Genomic DNA, 22,819 nt, shown 5'->3' with positions numbered 1-22,819 from the left:
CCAAAGACTTCGCCGGCTGCCCGGTCGGGGAATAGAAGCGCTTCGTAAACAACCCCGCGGGCGGAGGAAAGAGGCGACACCGCGTTCGCCAAGGGCGCGCCGCCGCCTTGTTCGCTTTCGCCCGGGAGGATGCGGCGCCTCCCCGTTGATTCCTCCCGCTGGGAGCGCCCGGGCGAGAGCCCGCTCGCAACCTGGACGGCGAGGAAGGCAGCGGGAAGCCGGGCGGGCGCCGAGCGCGCCGACTTTGCGCGCGGGCTGGGCTGGGCTCCGTCCCCACAGTAAGGGGGCGGCCGGCGGCGCCTCCCCCCTCCGCCCCTCCAGCAGCACCCCGATCGTGTCCTGCGCTGAGTCCCAGCTGGGGCAGCAGAACCATGGAGGGCTCCGGGGGAGACCACGAGTAAGTGGCCGCCGGCGGGCTGTGGCGGGGCGGGGGCTGCTGCGCGCGAACCCGCGGGACCGGCCCGCCCGCCCGGGCTGGGGCGGCTGGGGCGGCGTGCCAGGAGGGCCGGAGACGGGCGGAGCTGGGGCGACGCGAGGCCGGCCGGGTCGCGCGGCGCCGCCGGGCTCACGAAACGCGGGGCCGGGCCGGGCCGGGCCGGGGCGCGGGTCCAGGCACGCGCGGGCCGCGAGGGAGGGAAGCTGCCGGGGGAGGCGCGGTCCCGGGGGCTCCCCGCGAAAGGGGCGTGATCTGGGGCCCGACGCGGCCGGCCCCTGGGCGACCTCCCGCGGCGTTGGCCGGAGGGCGCGCCGCGCGGCGGTCCGACGGCGGGGCGGGGAGCGCGCCGCCCTGTCCTCGCGCGCCGTTTCTGCACGCGCACGCGCACTGTTCTCCTCCCCCCGCAAGAAGAACTCCATCTAGGGGTGCCCGGAGAGGAGGGGGCCCTTCCAGGCGGAGGGACACTCGGAAGGCACAGGGCAGCGGTCTCCTTTTCCTTGACAGGGGCTTTTTTTCCCAGATAAGAAAAAAAGAGGGAAAAACTGACGGAAAAACACGGGAGGGTTATTCCTGGGAGATGATGTTGTCCCCACTGCCCCCCCTAGGCGCCCCCATAACATTCCCCGAACGGGGCAGGGCGACGGCATAATGAAAGGCTCATCCGGAAGCGCCCCGCAGGCGAGAGCGGGGGACAAGGAGCCTGTGCTGCTTTCATTCTGCCATCGCCCGGCCTCCTTCGCGGAGTGTTGCAGGGCGTCCGGGCTAGACGCCTATCAGCTCATAATCCTCCCATGTTTTCCCATTGCTTCTTCCGTCTTTTTTCTTACCGCAGAAAGCCTGTTAAACAGAAAAAGGCAGAATAGCTGCCTTTTGACTGGTCGTGATAGGAGCCCTCGTCGGGAGCACTTGGCCAAAAGGGGAAAATACAATATACCCCGCAACGAGGTTACTGCCCCTTAGGAGCATCATGACCAGCCCAAAGTTTTGCTTTTGCACAAGTTGCTCTGAAGCATGGTGCCTGCTTACAAAACAATTCCCAGTAGACCTATGGAAGTATTTTGTTGGATATACCCTTTGGCAGTTGCGCTTTGAGCTACAGGGGTGGCTCAAGTTATTTAGGCAGTCTGATCCGGACGGCTTTGGGTGCATAACAACCTCCCACCCCAAAAGCTGAACAGGATAAAACGTAACCAAGGGGCAATCTACATTACAACTTTAAACTGGTTTCATACCTGTTTTTAGCGATTACAGCTACCAAATACAGGAATTTTGGGAACTGTAGCTCCAGGGAGAGGGGCCGCTTGGGCAGGGGTCTCAAGCAAAGAATTCTCAATACCCTCATGAAACTGCAGGATCCCTTTAGATAAACTGGTTTGAAAGCAGTTTAAAGTTGTAATGTAGATTGCCCCAAGTCATCTGGAACTTCCCCAGCTTTCCTCGGCTTCACTCTGAGGCTCCAGAGCCAACTGAAACAAGCAGGTCTTACAACCTCTCAAAAGGTGTGCAGGCATCCAGATTGGGGAAACAATGGTTCCTGCAACCCATAGTTCTCCTCCAAGCCCGAATTGGAGACCATGGTCTGCAATGAGTTTCCAGTACTGGTTTGGTGGCAAACCATGGTTTGCCTGAGGGAATGACCAGGGAGAAGGGAGGGTTTAGGATAAGGCAGTCTCTAGGCATATTAGGGCTTTCCAAGTTATAACTGAAACTTGGATTCTACGTGCGGGGGCCTGGGGGTGGGCAGGGAGGAGTGGAATCCCGTGGCTCAAGTGCACATTCTAATTTCTGAAAAATAATTTGCAGCATAATTATAAACTAATTATGTTTTCTTACAGTAATATATAATATATGTGATAATATTATAGTAGATACAGTCATTTTGTTTTGTTATTTTACTAGTGATTGAGTTGTATGTTTTTGTTATTTCCTTTAGAAATTGTTTGTATTGTTATTATATGATAAGGTTTTCTGATTATGCTATAGAAGAATACGTAGAAGAGTGGGATGTAATTAATACATGATAATCATTGATCAACACCTCTATTTTTTCAAAATGTTTACCACTATTCAGGTCTACCATTTGGATGTAGATTCATTTATTCACATGAAACTGTGATAGTCAATGTTTTCTTAGAGAGTCAAAGATCCAAAAATAGAATAGCAATACTATCTATAGTTTTAACTATTCTATATTCTTACATTTAATCCCCCTAATCATTCAGCTATCCTTAATTTTGATTACTACAACCAAAACACAGAGAGACAAAAAAGATCACACATTGATATTCAAGCAGAGAATATTAATGAAATCAGTTCACCAAAAAGACCAAAGAGGTGTAGAACCATGTAGCACTTTGGCAAATGCATATTCCCAAGCTGCTATGTTAACCTCATTCCAAATAACTCGTATTTTATATTAATTCAGATGGTAGTTCAAAGAACTGTTAAATTGGGAGGAATTTCATTAATCCTGTGTTTTTATCCTGTGTTTTTACAGCACAATCCTATGCGTGTTTATTCAGATGTAAATCGCACTGTAGTTAAGATTACATCCTCACTTATTTTGCTGGTCTACTTCAGGAATGGGCAGTAGATCTCCAGAGACTGAGGCTTCAACTCCCCACATTCCTGTCCATTGGCCATGCCAGCAGGGGCTTCTGGGAGTTGAAGTTCCAAACATCTGGAGCTCTACTTTCTGCCCATACCTGGTCTACTTAACTTCCTGCTTAGCAACTGGTGCGCAACCTTATGCCATTTTAAATTTGTTGGACTTTAAATTGCTACAAGACTGTTATTTTTGCAGGAAGAGCAAAAACAGAGCAACCCCTCTGGAGAGATTAGTCTTTCATAAGTTCTTTTGACAATGTTGGAGTTTTAATATTGGAAGAACTCTTCATGAATGTCACTTTTTCTGGAGGCACAATTTCTAAAGAGCAACAAAACTAATGCTACATTTATTTGGGTGCTTTTGTGATTGTCCCACATCAACCTTTAAAAATCAAAGTTACTCTAAGTTGCTTTCAGTTCTCAGTTAACTTTAGGCATAACAATCTGATGAGTTTCTCATTTTTTCAAAATACCATTGTTTAACAACACCTTTCAATTACAGACTGATTAAATCCAAATACTTAATTTTCCTCTTGTCAGTTAGAAGAAAATACTGAAATAACTTAAATGAGTGTGTTGTTGTTTTGTTGTTGTCCCAATATACAGATTTTTTTTTAAGAAGTGGGCTTCACATTCCTTTTTAAGAGGCTAGACACACCTTTAAATACTTTCAAAATAAATTGATACGCCTTTCATGTTGTGTTTTAAGGATATCTCTAAATGGACATTTTACTTATAAAATTGTTAGGTACCATTATGTATATCATTTATTGTACTGAAAAAGCAAAGATAGCCACATTGCTCCACGAGGAAAAAGAATCGAAATTCCACAGGTGGGTAATATCTTTATTAGAGTTCACAACCCAACAACAAACCATGGGTTCTCCCTGGGTTGTTCATGGCTAGCAACCCATAGTTAGACCATAGTACAAGGTTCTCACATAATGACAACGCATGATTCAACAGCAACCCGTACTCAACTCATACTTTGGGTTGTCATTATGTGCAAACCCAGCCACTGCCATCTAGACTTCCCCCTTCCTCTCCTGGTAACATTCCAAAAATGAGGCAATGCTATAGCACGAGAAAAGTTTAATTTGCAAGCATCCCACCCCCAGCCCAGTCTTACGGTGGAGATTGTCCTCATGCTGGCTGGGGATTGTGGGAGTTGTAGTTCAGCACAACTGGAGGGCACCAGAGTGGGGAAGGCTGTTGTGGACTGAATGGATTAGTCACCACTAGGTACTGCAAGTATCAGATCATGCCAAGGATTCTGGGACAAAGAAGCAATGGCGGATCCCCATTTCTGAAAACAGGAAATAATCATAGTCACAGCTGAGAGGAGCATACATGCAACCCAAGTTGTTTCAAGTGTTTTTACTGTAGCCAGTCACCTGATTGAAGAGCCAAGCTGCTTTTCTTTTCAGTCAGTTCAGCCAGGTGCTTGTTGGCAGTAAAGAAAAAGGAGAAAAAAGTCAAAACACCTCCTGTTATTTCCAAGATTCATCCCCACCCATGCATACAGCTGTCTAAGATTGTGGTCCAGGTCTTTGTAATCTGGTTATTTATTGATTTATTATTCCACAGCTTTCCACAGAAGTATCAAAGCAGTGGACATAAGATGCAATGGCATCAAAACAGCAATAAATATAACAATAAAAACAACACAATACCAATTAATCAGCAATAAAACCGAACACTCTACAGTGTGATACAAACCATAACTGGTTGGATCACACTTCAGGGAAAGCCTGTGTGAAGAGATGAGTTTTAAGAAGTGCAGTTCTTTTAGCAAGGATGTAGCTTGCTGTTGGAAAGAGACCCCAGTTAGCAGCTTCACTGCTGCATTTTGCACCAGCTGATCTGGATGAAGCCCAAGGTAGCCCCACATAGAGCGCATTGCAGTAATCCAATCTGGAGGTTACCAATGCCTGTTCCACTGTGGCTAATCTATCACGGTCCAGCAGAGGCTGTAGTTGGTCATAGAATCATAGAATAGTAGGGTTGGAAGGGGCCTATAAGGCCATCGAGTCCAACCCCCTGCTCAATGCAGGAATCCAAGTCAGAGCATCTAGTGTACCAGCCAAAGCTGGTGAAAGGCCTCCTTCAAAGCAACGGGCACCACTTCTTCACACACTGGGGCATCACCCACACCCAGGGCCCACCCAGCCAAGCCCTGCCAACTAGGCTTAATTAGCCATGAGGGACAGGGGTCAAGAGGGCATGTGGTTGGTCGCATGACTGCAAGCACATTGTCATGTCATCAGGCCGCACTGACTGAAATGGATCCCACAAATGTGGCTAGATGGGGCACTGGACACCTCAACTGGATCTGCCATAACAGCGGCATCTAAATTGCTTCAGAGCTGGATGACCTTATCTTCAAAGTGCGATGAAAAAGCATCACAGCAAGCCTCTGAGGGCTCTGAAGAAGCTGCCTCTGCATTTAGTAACCTCTGAACCGCTCTGAAGAGCTTGTCTGGGTGGCTACCTGAGTCTGTGATGGGGGCTGCAAAATGAATGTTTTTCACAGCCCACACTGCCATGTGGAAAGCATGATTATGTGCTCTGAGCAGTGTTCGCTTGGCTTCAGAGCAAGACATCAGCCACCTGCTCTCTAACTGGCATCTGGCCTGCTTCATTGCCCACAACTCCCCAGAGAACAATATAGCTTGTTCCTCTTTCCCAGGGCCCAGGTTGGGCTTTCAAGAGAGCAATCTGCATAAATGTGTAGTTCAGGTTTTTGTTTTTATGGGAATCAATGAGTCTATCTTTCCAGAGCGAAAAAGAAAATCCATTCTCGTGCATTCCAAACATAAGGCGGGGTGGTATTCTCTCTCTCTCTCTCTCTCTCTCTATATATATATATTTCCTTTAAGGAAATTAGTCAAGAAAACCAATCTAGTTTCCACCTCTTTTAAAATAGCTTTCTAGCTACTTGCAAATCCCATGAGTGATGCACATTGGCTCAGGTTCACTGGTGCGTTTAAGTAATTTTAGGCCCTGGACTGAACCATCTTACAACATGGGGCTGTTTTGATCGCGGTGAGTGTTGCAATGTGTATCACTTCCTTCAAATGGCCTTATGCTTCCTCCCCGCCCTTTAGGCAGTACTGTGCATGTAGTTCAGAATGGGGTGAAGCAGCCTGTTCTGTGTTGTTTGTGGGGGCCCTCCTGCTCACTCTGGGAGGTGGGCCCCCAAGTCTTGCCTAGAGTGTAGCACTGCTCAGAATTAAGTCCCTTTGAGCAAAACATGTGCACAGGATGCGGGCCAAGGCTACTCTTTTTTTTAAAAAATCATTTCATATAATGAGCTGACCCCTGATGCCAGCCCTGGATGGACCACGTGTGCTCAAACATTTATGGGACATTACAAACAAAACGCAAAGAGATGTCATGTTACTGTGGGGGGCCGGCAGAGGTGGAGTGGAGTCAGGTCATGGAGAGACGCAGCACCAGGACTTGTTCATTAGCAGCATCTGCCACCCGCCTCAGATTCCCTGTTCCCTCTGTGCTTGGCTGCAATCCTCACATTAGCTGGGGAGAAATGAATTTTCCCAGCAACAATATTTTGTTCTGTGATGTAATGCAAAGTATTTTGGAGTGGCTTGAGCGGGCAATGAAGAGTCATTAGCATTGCAAAAGACCTGCTCCTGGTGGAGAGCAAAACTGTTATTTGTTGGGATCAACACAGCCACCTGCATTTTTGGATGAGTGCCTCCGCTGCCAGATTTACCCTGGGGACAGCCCACCCTTTCTCCCTTGGCTTTTCAAGCAGTACAGCTCAGGCACTGAGTGAGAGTGTGGACCAGATTTGGACTGTACCTTGACTGAGGTCCATCTAGTCGAGTGTCTGTATCCAGCACTGGCAATTGAGATGCTTCTGGGGAGCTTACAGTCATGGCTTGAAGAAGGGCGTAGCTCTCCCTGGTGTTTGTCTCTAGCATAATCTCAGATAGGCCGACCCTGAATGTAGAGATTCCATTCAGCTAGAATGGCAGTTCTTACTCTTACACACTCTAAAATGGGGTGGGGAGCACCTGTGACCCTCCAGATATTGTACTACAAGTCCCATCATCCTTGACCATTGCCTGGGAGTGACGGGAATTAGAATGCAACAAATATCTGGAGGGCCCCAGGTTCCCCAACCCTGCTCTAAAAGTAAAGCGTTTAGGCTATCTGAGTGAAGTGTATCTCCACTTTTAATTCAGAAAAAAGCAGATTGGTGATCTATGAGAAACACTAGGTTTGTCCCATTATATGGCTAGTTGATGCAGAGATCACTGTACTGAAATATACAGCCATGAATATTCTTATTTTGGTTGCATTCATGACCCATGGGGCCTTCTCAGTGATGGCACCCCATTTATGGAATAAATTCCCCAAAGAGGGTTCACCTGGTGCTTATGTTACCTTTTTGGCACCAGGCGAGGACCTTTCTTGTCCCCCAGGCATTTTAGAGACCTAATTCTAGATATTTATGGCTGTTTTATCAATTCCTGTGATGGGTTTGTTTGTTTTTGCATTTTATGCTTTTAAATATTTGTATTGTATTTTATATTTTTAAGTTTTACAGCATTTTATGTTTTTTACTGTTTGTAATCCACCCAGAGAACGCTAGTTATTGGTCAGATTAGAAATGTGATAAATAAATATGGTAGGAACTCATACCTCTTTCTGGGCAATCCTATACATATCAATGCAGCAGTAAGTCCCATTGAATACAACAGGGCGTTGTTGTTCAGTTGTTCAGTTGTGTCTGACTCTTCGTGACCCCGTGGACCACAGCACGCCAGGCCCTCCTGTCCTCCGCTCTCTCCCAGAGTGTGCTCAGGTTCATATTCATTGCATCGGTGATGCTATCTAGCCATCTCATCCTCTGCCGTCCCCTTCTCCTTTTGCCTTCAGTCTTTCCCAGCATCAGGGTCTTTTCCAGTGACTTCTCTCTTCGCATTAGGTGGCCAAAATATTTGAGCTTCAGCTTCAGTATCTGTTCTTCCAGTGAGCAGTCAGGGTTGATTTCCTTTAGAATTGACTGATTTGACAGACCTCCTTGCAGTCCAGGGGACTCGTAAGAGTCTTCTCCAGCACCACAGTTCGAAGGCATCGATTCTTCGGCGCTTAGCCTTCCTTATAGTCCAGCTCTCACAGCCATACGTTGCTACTGGGAAAACCATAGCTTTGATTATACAAACCTTTGTCGACAAGGTGATGTCTCTGCTTCTTACTATGCCGTCTAGGTTTGCCGTAGCTTTCCTCCCAAGGAGCAAGCGTCTTTTAATGTCATGGCTACAGTCACCGTCTGTGGTGATCTTGGAGCCCAAGAAAGTAAAATCTGTCACTGCTTCCATTTCTTCCCCTTCTATATGCCAGGAAGTGATGGGGCCAGATGCCATGATCTTCGTTTTTTTAATGTTGAGTTTCAAGCCAGCTTTTGCACTCTCCACTTTCACCCTCAACAAGAGGCTCTTGAGATCCTCTTCGCTTTCTGCCATTCGGGTGGTATCATCTGCGTATCTGAGGTTGTTGATAATTCTCCCGGCAATCTTAATTCCGACCTGTGATTCATCCAACCTGGCGTTTCTCATGAGGTACTCTGCATATAAATTAAATAAGCAGGGCGACAATATACAGCCTTGTCATACTCCTTTCCCAATTTTGAACCAATTGGTTGTTCCATGTTTGGTTCTTACTGTTGCTTCTTGACCCTCGTACAGGTTTCTCAGGAGACAGGTAAGGTGGTCTGGTACTCCCGTCTCTTTAAGGATTTGCCAGAGTTTGTTGTGATCCACACAATCGAAGGCTTTAGCATAGTCAATGAAGCAGAAATAGACGTACTCCCCAGTAAATGAGTATAGGATTGCAGCCTTGGTGTTCCTGAGGTAAGCACCAGAATATCACCAAAATCGCCTGCTTGGTATGTCTGGAGAGTCACTGCATATGAGCCACGATTAAACCCCTTCTGAGGACATCCTCGATGGTCTCCATAGAGACGTGGCTAGTGTGAATAGCAAAGCTGCAACAATGCGGGTTGTTTGGGGCTGGGCCTTAATTCAGCCTGCGTCCCTGGCCTCCAACGTGCTCATGTTTGATTCCCAGTTGGGAGTGTGTCATGAGGATGGATAGTGGCTGTGTTTGCACTTTGCTGACTGCTGTTGGCTGAGGCACTCAGATCCTAGGTAAAACAGGCCTGAAAGTAAAGGAAGAAGGAGGACACAGATGGGTATACAGAAACCACCGTAGCCTTGCTGCCGTTCGTTTGTACCTGGTGTGTGACGAGTCGTTGGCCAGGGTTAGTAAATAGTGCTGAAGCGAGGGGCGGGAGCCCCCGTGTTGAAAATGTCCTCGGGGGCGGAAAGTACGCCTTAGAGCACTGTAGACGGCTGATGGGAATGGCCAGACCCGAAGGAGAAGGCGGCTCTTGTATTCTGACTGGATGTATAGCAGCCTTCCCCAGCGTTGCGCCCCATTGGGGTTGGACTACAACTCCCATCATCCCTAGACATTTGGGGATGGAGTGAGTTGTAGTCCAACACTGCTGGAGGGGGCCAAGTTGTGTCCAATCTGGGCACTTTAAGAGTCCCTCTTACAGAATGAGGAGCAGTCGCTGGTCCTCAGGCCCATCAGGGGCAGTGAAGGCGTCATCCGCCGTGAGCCTGGAGGCATCACCCGTGGCCAGCAGGATCAAGCCCAGGATCTCTGCTTCAGGCTCTCCCTCTTGGCCCCCTGAACCTCATCAGCAGGCCAGGCCAGAGGTGGTGCAGAGCTTTCTCCATAGGGAAGTTGGCATTCCCTGCTGGTCCCAGAGTTTTGGTTTTAGCCAAACTCTTGCTTGCTGGAGCTTCTTGCTCTGCTTCTGGCTTCAACTCTGTGGCACCTGGCTGCTGGTTCAGTGCTCAGACTAAGGGACCAACTGCGTGTCATGTTAAAGACGTGTTTACCTCCATGTTCCTGTGTATCAGGGATAAGGAACGTCTGGCCATCCAGATGTCATTGGACTGCACCTCCCTTCACCATTGGCTATGCTGGCTAGGGCTGAGAGGAGCTGCAGCGCAACAACATCTGGAGGGCCACACATTCCTCGCCCCTGCTGGACATTGAGGAAAAGTGTATTCTGGTTTCTTGGGCCCACAAGAGATGGGGTTCTGCTGGCCCATTGTCCACTTTCTCTGTGTCCCTGCCTGCCTGCCTGCCCGCCCACTTCTTGGAACAGGTCTTACGTTGAGAAGGGAGGAGGTATTTCACAATCCACCAAGGCTGCCCATGGACAGATTTCTGACTCCAGAATCCAAACTTTTGGAAATCTAAGGGAGGTTAACTGGCCTCAACATTGCAATCTTTTCGCACTTTTTGACATGTTTTTATTTGTCCAGGCATTTTACCCGATTATATTGCCTCTGCTTGTTTTTATATTATTATTATTTTATTTATTATATAAATATTTCTTGGCTGCCTTTCAGGGCAGAAGCCCTCCCAAGGCGGCTTACAACAATAACATAGATAAAAACAGCTAAATATTAAAAGTGATAAAAACAACAATAAAAGCCAACAATAAAACCAGCAACAATGTTAACAGCAGTAACAGCAAAAATAGTCATATTAAGAGAAGGTAAAATAATATGTTTTCAAGGCTTTCTTAAAAGTCTGCAATGACAGAGAACGGCGAACCTCCAATGGCAGCTTGTTCCGAAGGTGTGGGGCCGCTGCAGAGAAGGCCCTCTCACATGTGATCACCCACCTGACTGCTTTCACAGATGGGCAAATGAGAAGGGCCTCTCTTTCTAATCTTAAAGTGTGGCCAGGCTGATATGGGTGAAGGTAGTCCTTCAAGGAGCTTGGTCCCAAACCATTTAAGGCTTTAAAAGTCAAAACCAGCACTTTGAATTGGGCTCGGAAACACACTGGTAACCAGTGCAGCTGACACAGTATAGGCGTTATTTGATCGAATCGCCTCACCCCCACCAATATTCAGGCAGCTGCATTCTGCACTAGCTAGAGTTTCTGAACCATCTTCAAAGGCAGCCCCATGTATAGCGCATTACAGTAGTCCAGCCTGGACGTGTCTAGTGCGTGGATAACTGAGGCAAGGTTCATCCTCTCCAGATAGGGCTGCAGGTGGCATACCAGCCTAAGCTGGTAAAAAGCACTCCTTTATAATTCATTGCCTCTCAATTTTACTGTTTGTGTGATGGTTGGTTTTGTTTTTTCCACGGCATTGTATTTGCTATAATAAATTTTTATGCCTTGTACAGTGCCCTCAATGCCTTTTGAAATAAAGAAATAATCCTTATAGATGCTAAATGTAAGCCCTTTTGTCTCTAAGGAGCTTGCTATTTTAGTGGGAGAAAGTGACTGGGTTCGTATGACATGGCAAACCATCATGCATAACAAGCCATGGTGAGTTGTTGTGTCATGCAAATTTAGATGGTTTCCTGCAGGGTGGCTAATTTTGGGGCAACAAGCCACCCTGATAACCCACTGCTTGTTGTACAGGTTGTTCAACCCACAATGGGTTGATGTGTCATCTGAATCTGGAACAGCAGGTTGAGGGAAGTGGCAGGTGAGCTGCTCAACGAGACAGTCAAAACCCCCCGCAGCTCTTTCTAATTGCCGCTACAGTCACTCTTCGTGATTTCAACTGAGTCACCTCAGGCCGCCCTCAACAGTTACAGCCCCTCCAATGGTGCCCAAATGTCACTCCTTTGCCAACTCCTTTTTCTTTATTTTTTTGGGCCGCAACATTTGCGCAAATGGGGCCTGTGTGTGTGTGTGTATTTCGGCCCCAGGAATTTGTGCAAATGTATTCATTATTGGTTTGTTTGCCACTTTTTCACAGTTGTGCAAGTGCACACTTGCAGCTGTCAAAAATGTATAGGCTTGCCTTGTCTATTGCCTTGTGTGTTTCATCTGTCAAAGGGAACAAACCACAGTATGAAACATACAAGGTAGCTGACAACAAGAGACTGCATATAGGCTGATTTGATAGCCATTGACAGCAGAAACACACAAGGCAATAGACAAGGCAAGCCTATGTGTTTTTGACAGCCACAAGTGTGCACTTGTGCAACTGAGAAAAAGTGGCAATAATAACAATAAAATGAAGAACTTTGCACAAATTCCCAGGACCAACGAAATTATATCTCGGCCCCATTCCTGCAGATGTCAGGACCTGAAACTTTTAAAAAAAGAAAGCCAGCGAGCACAACTGGGGTGGCGATCTGTGTGAAGAGGGGGATGGGATGGGCAGAAAAGAAGGGTTCTGCCACAAAGTCCCCTGGAATATGTGTTGGAGCCAGCTGGAGGACCAAGGGGGAAGGAGGGGAGAACAATCCATGGTAAGCCCAATCTTCTGTCATGCTCACTGTGGGTTCTGTGAACAACCCACCCTGCGTAGTTTTTTCACCAGGGTGGGTTGTCGTGTTGTGCGAACTCACCCAGCGTGCTTCAGCTATTAGAAGTTTGCTCTAGAAGGGCCTTCCCCAACCTGGTACACTTCAGATGTGTTGAGGCATCCTGGGAGTTATAGTCCAACACATCTGGAGGGCACCAGGTTGGGGAAGGCCCGTCTAGAGGTTCACAGCAGAGAAAGAACAGTTTTTTGTGAACAGTTTTGAGGGTGTCAAAACCTATCTATAACTACCGCATAAATCTGTTATTGGCCATTGTGTTTCTTTTAACAGGGACAGTGACAACTTGAAAAATTTCACTTGTAGCAGTGCAATAGAAATGGAGTCTTTTCTACATTATTCACTTGCTCCCTCAGTAAGTAGGCCAACTGTCTCATAATCATTAGCTATTTAGTGTTTCCCAATTAAAGCATGCACCTCTAGACATAGGAACCCCATTTGGGATAAGGGGAAACTTGCTGTTATTCAGATTCACTGGATGCTTCCCCCACATCTCTGTCACACAGAGAAAATGACGCTTCTGCTTTTCTGAACTTCTGATTACCACAAGCCCAAAATGGCACTATGAGAAACTGATGTGATTATTAAAATTATTACGGTCCTTCCACATCTCCTAGTAATTTTATATATGCATAGTCTAAGTCCCTGAATTACTAGGAAAATCCAAAAAGCCAGGAGATTTCTGCATCTTTCCTAGGAAATGAGAGGTGTTAAATTTTACTTGCAGTGGTTCCTTCACCATTAGTTAGAATGCTGCATCATGGTTCACCCATAGTCCCACACACTCTGATGACAAGAAACATCTAAAAATGAGACTTACTTGCATCTAACAGTAGAAATGTGGGGCATGAAGTTTACCTCATAAAAGATGCCAGCGTTCTACCACAGAACAAGCCAACCTTAAAGTGGAATGCTGTGCTGGGCAGTGGAAGTTTGGTGTCTCTTCACGTGCTTCAGTTAGGCTTGGTTTTATTCATTCATTCATTTATTATTAATTAAAAGTGTTTATATTCTGCCTTTCAGGATACAAATCCTAAGGCAGCTTTCAAGTAACATTAACATTCTTTAATATAATCACAAACAATATTTGTTAAAAATAAGTGATATCCCCACCCCCACCCCAGAGTGATCAGGATCCTTCCCATAGTGTAGATGGTGAAAGATGGCCTTGCTGGGCCAGGTTCTGAGGTGGTTTTGTCCTGCCTGCCTCCCTGTCTCTTCTGGGATCCTTCCCGCAGGGCAATTGGTGCGAATGACCCCATGGGTGGAGGGTATAATCCAGCTAGTCTGAAGTGGTGTTCACCTCCCTTTCTATATTTTGAGTAGGGGTGAGTGAGTTTGAATCGCAGACTAAACATGTATCTATGCTTGCAAAATGCAAGTTTTATTTATTGATAATGAATCATAAAATTAATATGCATAGACTTTTAAAGGGACGTTGGCAATGAAAAATATTGAGCCTTCCATGTAACATATTATGTAGCTGTGTGGAAAGGTTTACTATAGAAAGGAATAGTATAGAATATGACTTTATACATAATCCCATCTGTATAAAGGCACTTCATTGGAGTACTAAATTACATGTGTAAAACAGTGTATTACTTACAAGATGGAGAGGACCTTACTTCAGTTTCCCATTCCCGTGCCCGCCCTGCTGCACACTTGTGATGCTCCCAGATTAGTCTCTGTTTCTGATACCAATGCCATTTGCTTCCTCATTTATTCCTGAGACTCCAGATGTTTTTCCAAAGAGTTGCATTCCTGTTTCTTCTTGGATGTTATTGCTTCAAATTCTGGGTTGTTTCTTCCTTAACAACCCAGATTTCTGGGTTCAGACATCATGGAGAACAACCCAGAGATGGAACATTCCTGAATTATTTAGTGCAACATAAGTGGATGAGCAGTCAGGAGCCTGCATGCTCGCTCACTCTCATGTGCTCCCTAACAACCCACAGTTAACAAACCATGGATTGTTTCATCATGCGAGACAGGTCATTGACTGGATTCCGACAACACAATAAGTGTTGAGTGTGGGTTGTCTGTAGGTTGTTGTTGTAACATGAGTTATTGGGTTGTTTGAACCCAGCTGCGCTAACAAACCATGATTTGTTAACCATGAACAACCCATGAAGACAACCTATGGTTTATTGTTGGGTAGTGAACTTTGGGTTGTTCACCATAGTTTTATATTATGCTGGGTTCAGACAACACGATAACCCATGTTTCAAGATCAACCCACACCGTTCAATGATAACCCTTAAGTGTGGGTTATCATGTTGTCTGAATCCAGCCACTGACTGAGTTCGCATGATCAGCAGAGGAAAAGAAGCCACCGTGGCTTCTTTTCTCTGCCCTGTGTGTGCTGCTGCATGTCCGCCATTTCCCTAATTACCCTCACTGCGGTGCGGATTATCATATCATCCGAACCCGGCAAGGTGCTTCCAAACCACCCTGTAACTCCTACAACAAGCCATAGGTTGCTGGGTGGTTTGGAAGCCCACCTCACCGGGTTCAAACGCCATGATAACCTGCCATGCAAGAGTAATTAGGGAATTGGCAGGCACGTGAGTGGCATGTGTGGGGCGGAGAGAAGAAGCCACGGTGGTTTCTTTTCCCCACTGATTGTCCAAATCTGGCCATTGTGTGTGGATGTGTATTTTAATGGTGCGTTTTAGCAATTTCTGGGGCTTCCATAATAACTGTAGCACACTTCTGGTTTAGCCTGTTGCAGCACTAATCTCACCTGATTTAAAGGTGGGGTGTATAATCCATTACCTACTGGGCCCTCCACCATTACCCATTCTACAGTGCTGTGGAGTTTGTGCAGATGCAAAATTATACCACTGTAATATGATCCCCTATATTTTCCAGACAAAAATGTGTGAAACTGGGGATGATGGGCATTGTAGTCAAACACACCTGGAGGACAGGGGGTTGGGGGAAGTTCTGGGCTAGTGGGAGATTTCCAGATCTGAACTGTTGGGTCTCGTTATTCTGCATTGGTTTCTGAAAAATCTTTGATACCTTCACTCCCCTCTTGGTACTTCTTCTGTACTTGCAGATCATCATCATTATAATCCTGGCCTGTCTTGAAAGGAGAGCAAGAAGGTGTTGTTTAGATGAAAAATTGCCCGGCCTCACTGGATGTGTCGGGGTGTTGACGTGAGTTGGAGAATACCTTTCCTGCTGCAGCTTTAAGTCACTTCTAAAAAGACAAATGCACCAGTCCAGCAAGGGCCACCCCTGGGTGAAAGTAGTCACCTTTCCAGATCTGCCTCTGTGCTTCCAGGAGGGACAGACTGAGCATCCTGCATAAGGTGCTGCCCTTCCCACCCAAACAGGGCCATCTCCTTCTGCTGTGTCAGGGAAGGATAAACCTCCACACTGGCCCTGGGTACGGTCTTTGTGTGCAGGCTGCAGGATCCTGTCGTGGCAAAGGCCTGGTGGGGAGAGTGCTTCCAAGATGGTCCTGGGTAGGGCTCCTCCAGTGGGCTGTCCAAGTTGCCATCCGGCCCAAGATGCTGACGCCAGGATGTTGTAGAGTAAATGCAACGCCGTTCTGGCACAAAGAACCACCAGCACCCTAAGGTGTGGTGTGTGTGCGTGGCGCATCCGACTCGGGCAGACACCCTTGGTGTGACAGTAGAGCTGTTCCAAGCCCATACCTTAATCTGTGAAAGGCCCGAGGGTGTGTGGTTCCATCATGGCCGGACTCTGGATCGACCCAGGAGGGTGAGAGCTGTGGAAGGGGACGCTTGTGTAGGACTGGGGAGAGGAGAGAAACGCAAGCACTGGAGCAGCAGCTCCTTCTCCGGCCCGTGGACAAGGCTGGTCTGGCCCCCTCTTGCCATGAAGTTCTTCCTGGGAGGCAGGGGCTGCGACCGCCCAGGGGCGTTTGGTCCCTGGGCCAGAGACAGAGGCCAGAGCGTGCCTCCCTCCAACTCAGGGCCACATGGATCCAGCGCAGTCCTTGCTATGCATGAAACGTGTGTGTGCGTAGCTTGGAAGAACCCACTCTGGAGGAACAGGAAGGGGGCGGCGCTGACATCTTTCGGCCCGTGTCCATGCACAGTGCTGTTTTGGCTGGCGCAAGGCCGTCATCTGGATCAGCCTTAGCCGGAGCACTCTTTGGGCCCCTCAACACAGCAGTTCTCAAACGGCTTGCTGCTTGTCTCCCTAATCAAGTAGCTCCTCCTTGGTTTCAGCTTCAGCAGTTGTAGCCCCTTGAAGCGTGAGCAGCAATACGTAACAATACATAAGCTGAAGTGTGGGGTTTTGCCTGGAAGTAGCAAAGGGGTGGAGTCAAAGAGTTCCCATCACCATCTATTCTTCCAGGTTTACTGATGAAAGACGATTTTAATCATTCTGAAGCAAGGGGAACGTACTCTCTCAGGCAAGGGTGGGGAACATGTGGCTCTCCAGATGATCCTGAACTACAACTCCCATCAGCTGTACCCAGCATGGCCAGTGGTAAGGAATCATGGGAATTGTAGTCCAACGACTTCTGGGTGGCTGCAGGTTGCCCATAACCACTCTAATGAATTCACTGTTGTTCCCCAGAGTCTTAAGGATTCATTTATTTCTTTACAGACCTTTTGATTTTGTCAGCTCATTCAGCAACCGCTGGTCACTTGGATTTGCATTCGGAGTTATTGCAGATAAAGTGATGTTCCTGTTCGATCAAGACTACCTCCCAGAGGAACTTCCTGCCTGGGCTAAGGGTAAGTGTAGCTCATAGCAGCAGGGAAACAGCAATCTAGATCGCTGGCGGTGGCAGGTGGGGGTGGAGTTTAAAACCTTTCCCCCCTCTCAGAAATACTGTGTGTGTGTGTGTGTGTGTGTGTGTGTGTGTGTAAGAGACGGGGGGGTGTCTGTTGTGACCTCACTTCTGTGGCCCTGAAGGGTTCTGCGAGGGCCAATGAAACCCCAATCTCAAAATGTTGCCCACCATGGGACTAAATAAAGTTGAGTGAACTGCCCAAGGTCAGAGGTGGTGCCAGGGCTGCAAACAACCTTTTTGTTCCCACATTTGCTGCTACCACACAACAGCCACTTTACAGAAATCAAACCAGTTAATTTCCCACACAGATCCCACCCCAAATAAATTCCTCTTTGACTGATTTAACCACCCCCAATTAATTTAACATCCAGATCCTCCCCAAACCCTATCTTTTCAGTTCATTTCCACCCCTCAATTAATCTAGCACACACACCTCTTCCTCAATCCCGCCCCCCGTTTCCTGCCCCAGAGAGGAAGAATGATCCCCTCTCCCTTATCCATGCCACAGATGCAGCCAGCTCTGAACTCTTACCTGCGTTTACAAAGCAGCTGAGGGTTTGGCCAGCTGTGGCCTCCCAGAGGTGGCAGCCGCAGGTTCAGTACAGGCACCTGGCCGCTCAGCAGCCATCCTTCCAACAGCAGCACAGACGAGGATGAGCTACTTTCTCCGCTCCCTCCTTCTCCTCCTCCTCCTCCATTATCTGACCAGACAGTGCAGGAGCTCATTTGGCACTCTGAAGCCTTCTCGAAGGAGCAATGTGGAGAACACCCTGAACGCTACACTTGTGTGTCTGTGCTAGTGCAGAAGCCCCAAACTTTCAGCCTTGGAAATTGTGACTGCCATTTTGAAGGGAGAGGGGGGAGAAATTATCATTATTATCATCATCATTCTTGTATTAATAACGCATATTATTGATGATAATAAATATTATTATTATTATTATTATTACAAAAGATTTTACCAAAGGTTCACAAAAGATTAAAACCCTAAAAACACAATCTAAAACATAATATAAAAAAACCATTTACAAAACAATTTAAAACACTCAACAATAAAAATCTCAGGACCGGCTAAAACCTTATCATATGCAGTCAAATGCCTTGGAGTAGAGGAAAGTTTTAATCTGGCACCAAAAGGATGACAATGTTGGTGCCAGGCAGACCTCAATGGGGAGAGAGTTCCACAATTGGGGGGTTGCCAGTGAGAAGGCCCTCTCCTTTGTTGCCAATCTCCGAACTTCCCTCTGGGGAGGCACCTGGAGGAGGGCCTCAGTTGACAATCATAGTGTTAGGGCAGGTTCATACCCTGGGGTGCGCTTCCATTGGTGTTGTGTTTGGGCAAGAACCAGGAGCTTGGGCTGACTAGGAATGTCTGATCCTTTTGAGTGAGTGTAATTGTAGCCAAAACCAGTTTATCACAAGTGTATGGCCATTTCTTATTGGTAATTGGTTGTATATTTCTTCTCCCTAGCCACTGTGAGAATAAAGCCTTGAAGGTGAAACAGCATTTATCAGTTTTCAGGGCATAACTTTTTCAAGTGACTGGCAGTAAGCTATCCTATGGAAAATGCTAGGCCTCAATATGGAGTAACTTTGGTTTATTTAAAACTGTCAGAGAACAGAATAAACACATGTTATCTTTTTGCAGTGTTTTGGGTTCTCCTCATAGCCATCGAAGTCGGCGTTTCCTCGTACCCTTTCTTTGTCTGCCTTTCGACAACTTATGTGATTACTGGAGCCATGTTAGGCTTTCTTTACACAGCGATCTGGTGAGCAGAACATTAATCGGGGATTCTGGTCTGATAATGATACTCATGGGCATGGCAGGGATTGCAGGAGGCATCTCATCACAAGAGAACGAAAGGGCATCGTAGTGATCATCGTAGCAATCGTGGCCAGAGAAGAAATTACGTTGGAATGGTTCAGGGTTCACAGTATTGTGTGGTTATGACTGCAACTTCTCAGGAGGTTTGCATTGCACTGTGGATCACAGTTGCATTGCACTTCCTGCTAGATCACAGTTGCCAGAGATAAGAACACAATGAGCCCAAAAATATGTTGGTCAGGCAGCACTTGCAGCAGGACAATTTACCCTCTGCTTTCTCCACACTTTTGGTGATGAGAAGACACCATCACATACAGAATCATCCTTGTTTGTGTTGACAGCACTTAGTTAATAAGAACCTCCATTTATTATTATATGGGAAGAGCAGATGTTGATAGAATAAGCAATGTGCTACTGCTTAAAAGCAGATAGTAGCCCATGATGAGGTGAATGGGTAATCGCTTGGTGGTGAAATCAAGCAAGAGTCCTGTGGCATCCAAAGGACCAACACATTTATTGTGGTGTAAACCTTGGTGAACTAGAGTCCACTTCATTAGTGTAATCCTAAAGTGGCAGGCATATGTACACATGGTTTGGGGGGTGGGGAAAGGAGAGTAGTGAGGTGAGAGGGAAGTGAAATCCACAGACAGTGACAATTACATAAAAGCAAAATAGTTACAGTGACCATTAAGAAAGCAGTGTGGGGGATAACACAGTGATCCTGGCATTGGTAAGCAAATTAACACATGTACTGTCATATTTTATGTGTCACATTTTATTTATAAAGCACAAATAATTATGAGGATTGAACAATAAAAGATGATTCCCAGGTCACAAGCTCACAATCAAAAGTCAACCAATACAATAGGAAGGTAAGGGGACAGAAGCAAAAAAGGAAGAAGGAAAGCAAACAAAAGGAATTATGGAAAAATGGATTCTGAATTAAATATTTTATAGAAGAAAAGGCAATAAAGAACAGACAATACAGAATATGTAGGTTTTATAGAAGCTTTTTAAAAGAAGAAAGTGAAGAGACAATATGTATATAAAAAGGCAGAGAGTCAGGAAGAACATTGGGAAGAAGCCAGAGCAAATGACCTAAGGCAAGAGAGTCTGACCTCATAATTCTCCACTAATATCTATCTGATATTAGCCCATAGGCCAAGAGCTGAAAATTGACATATCAGTATCATGTAAGGTGGCAACATTTCATTATGTTTTTTTTTTAAAGGTGTATGTCTCTGGTGTCTTCTGAAATGACAACAAATCGAGTTCCCCTTTTAATGGGGAGCCATGATTGGGGGTGGGGGCAGGCCAGCACAATGGAAGGGGTAATAGAAGGTCACATGTACAACCATGCAGTCAGACTTCACAGGCTGCTAGTGGTAGTACTGCTGACTATCATCAGTAACAACAACTATCATTTCAGAAGACACTGATGTATTGGTTCTATGTACTGGCTTTGCAGGTGAATACCATTGTTATGAAGTATGCTTTCATTTACATGGACATGCATATCACATACATGTAAACCAAACACATACATGAGGGATCTTTTGGAGTTGAACTCTGGGCGGTTAGGAAAACCTGATACCCCCAAAAGCTGAGAGTTAGAGACCACAACAAGGTCTTTGAAAGCAATTATTTGATTTATTAAAGAAGGATTTAAAATGAATTAAAATCATACATCAGGGGAATTAGAACTATACATACATCTGGGGAATTAGAATCATACATTTAACACTCAGAAGGTTAAAGGTAAGCATTTAAAGTCAACAGGGAAGGGAGGTACACTGGGATGCATAGAAAATCGTATGTGTAGCTGATCATGGAGGAAGGGAGAGAAAATGGAGTGGGGGGGGGAGAAGGAACTTTCAGCTTGATATTTTTTTAATGGGGGAGTAACAGACTGTTTTGGGGGGGTTGAGAGAGAGTTTTAGAGCAAATGCACAGTTTTGGGAGAAAGTGGATGGAGAAAGAGCTGAAGTCGAGGAGTTCTGGAGTTTGGTATTGGGTGGAATATTAGGGAAAGGGAGGAGAAGGGGAATAGAAAATGATGCAAAGATTTACCTCCCCTTATCTGCTGACTTGTGAAGGGATGGGAAGCTCTGTTGAGTTCCTTCTCTGGGAAAAAAGGGGAGAAAGGAGGGAAGAAAAAGGGGGATTGCTCTTCTGAGCAGAAAGGATGGAAGGAGTCCTCTTTCCTTCTTTTTCTCACTGCCTGTTCTACGAATTTGGGTTGCTGTTTTTATCCTTCTTCTCTCACATTTTAACCACATTAAAACCATATTTTAAGAAGGATGCAGACAAACTGGAGAGGGTTCAGAGGGCAACAAAGATGATCAGGAGGGCAACAAAGATGATCAGGGGACTGGAAACAAAGCCCTGTGAAGAGAGACTGAAAGAACTGGGCATGTTTAGCCTTGAGAAGAGAAGACTGAGGGGAGATATGATGGCGCTCTTCAAGTACTTGAAAGGTTGTCACAGAGAGGAAGGCCAGGATCTCTTCTTGATCATCCCAGAGTGCAGGACACGGAATCATGGGCTCAACTTACAGGAAGCCAGATCCCGGCTGAACATCAGGAACATCTTCCTGACTGTTAGAGCAGTACAACAATGGAACCACTTACCTAGGGAGGTGGTGGGCTCTCCTACACTGGAGGCATTCAAGACGAGGCTGGACAGCCACCTGTTAGGGATGCTCTGACTTGGATTCCTGTATTGAGCAGGGGGTTGGACTCCATGGCCTTGTGGGCCCCTTCCAACCCTACTATTCTATGATTTAATAGGCAGAATAAAACAAGTCTTTCTTCCAAGATTATTCATGGAAGTTGGAAAATGGATCTTTAGGTGTCAGACATTAAGGGAAGAAATAAGACAATGTGATTCTCTTTCTTTCCTGATGTGAGGAAAATATGGGAGTGGATGGGTGCATATTTCTGGCTTTTACAGGTCCAAGTGAGCAAGATAGCCAGGGGGATTTTGGTGAAGGTCTTAAACAAAGGTGACAAAAGGGTCATGTAGGCATGCTTGCTTACACAATACTGGGTTTTCAGGGTCTTTAAAAGACATTGAATTCTTTATTTTTCCTTCCATTTGGTTTAAACAGGGAGATTAGAAATCAGCATAAAATATTTTCATGGTCGGGGCTTCAGTGGTTGTTGTCCTGAGGCAAGATCTGAAATCTGAAAGTGTTAACACAGAGGAATTAAGGCAATTAGAGTACAGTGGCTTGCCAGAAAGAAGTCTGCAGCTCCTCTTGCATTGTGCAAGGCCTCAATATCCCATGGGACCTGCTTTTCTGCCTTTCTCCAAGACCAACAAACCCTTAGTCCCCATCCAGATACAGGCCACATCTTCCCAGATCAGCAGAATTTGGGGGTATTTGTGAAAGGTGGAACAAGGAGTTGCACAAGATTCATTGATATAAGCAAACTCACAAGTTCAATTGGACAGGAGCTACTCCTACCAGGAGATGTTCAGTCAGTTAGGGAAGTCATAGGAAATCTCTACAGAGGTGTTTGAGTAGTTATAGCAATTCGCATGTCAACTGTGTGTTCCAGCCATCTGCACCAATTCTGTAAATGACCTACGCTATGCCGAGTAGCATACTGTGCCGAGTAGAGGTGGAGTCCAGTCAGCTTCCACCATTCAATGACTGCCTATTCACGCACACTCCTAGGGCCGGTTTCCAGGCAGGAATTTGGAGGTGCAGTTTAAATACCAGCCACATTAACCTAGCCCAAAAGATTATGGATGGATGA

At 46.3% G+C, this 22,819-nt stretch overlaps 1 protein-coding gene across 1 annotated transcript in view; it reads left to right on the top strand.

The window, feature by feature from the left end:
• Nucleotides 1-62: 62 nt before the first annotated feature.
• LOC146352818 (stimulated by retinoic acid gene 6 protein-like) overlaps nt 63-22,819 on the top strand; it is a 62,890-nt gene continuing 40,133 nt past the window's right edge. Inside the window, exons 1-5 of the mRNA XM_084834936.1 lie at nt 63-397; nt 12,724-12,805; nt 15,512-15,612; nt 17,041-17,171; nt 18,879-18,999. Coding sequence (XP_084691062.1) covers nt 372-397; nt 12,724-12,805; nt 15,512-15,612; nt 17,041-17,171; nt 18,879-18,999 — 461 coding nt within the window. The 5' untranslated portion in view covers nt 63-371. The remainder of the gene's footprint in view (nt 398-12,723; nt 12,806-15,511; nt 15,613-17,040; nt 17,172-18,878; nt 19,000-22,819) is intronic.

Source organism: Heloderma suspectum, chromosome 2, assembly GCF_057233095.1.
Source record: "Heloderma suspectum isolate Gila_16-S chromosome 2, 16-S_ref, whole genome shotgun sequence".
Taxonomy (NCBI): Eukaryota; Metazoa; Chordata; class Lepidosauria; order Squamata; family Helodermatidae; genus Heloderma; species Heloderma suspectum.
This window is presented reverse-complemented; position numbering and strand designations above follow the sequence as displayed.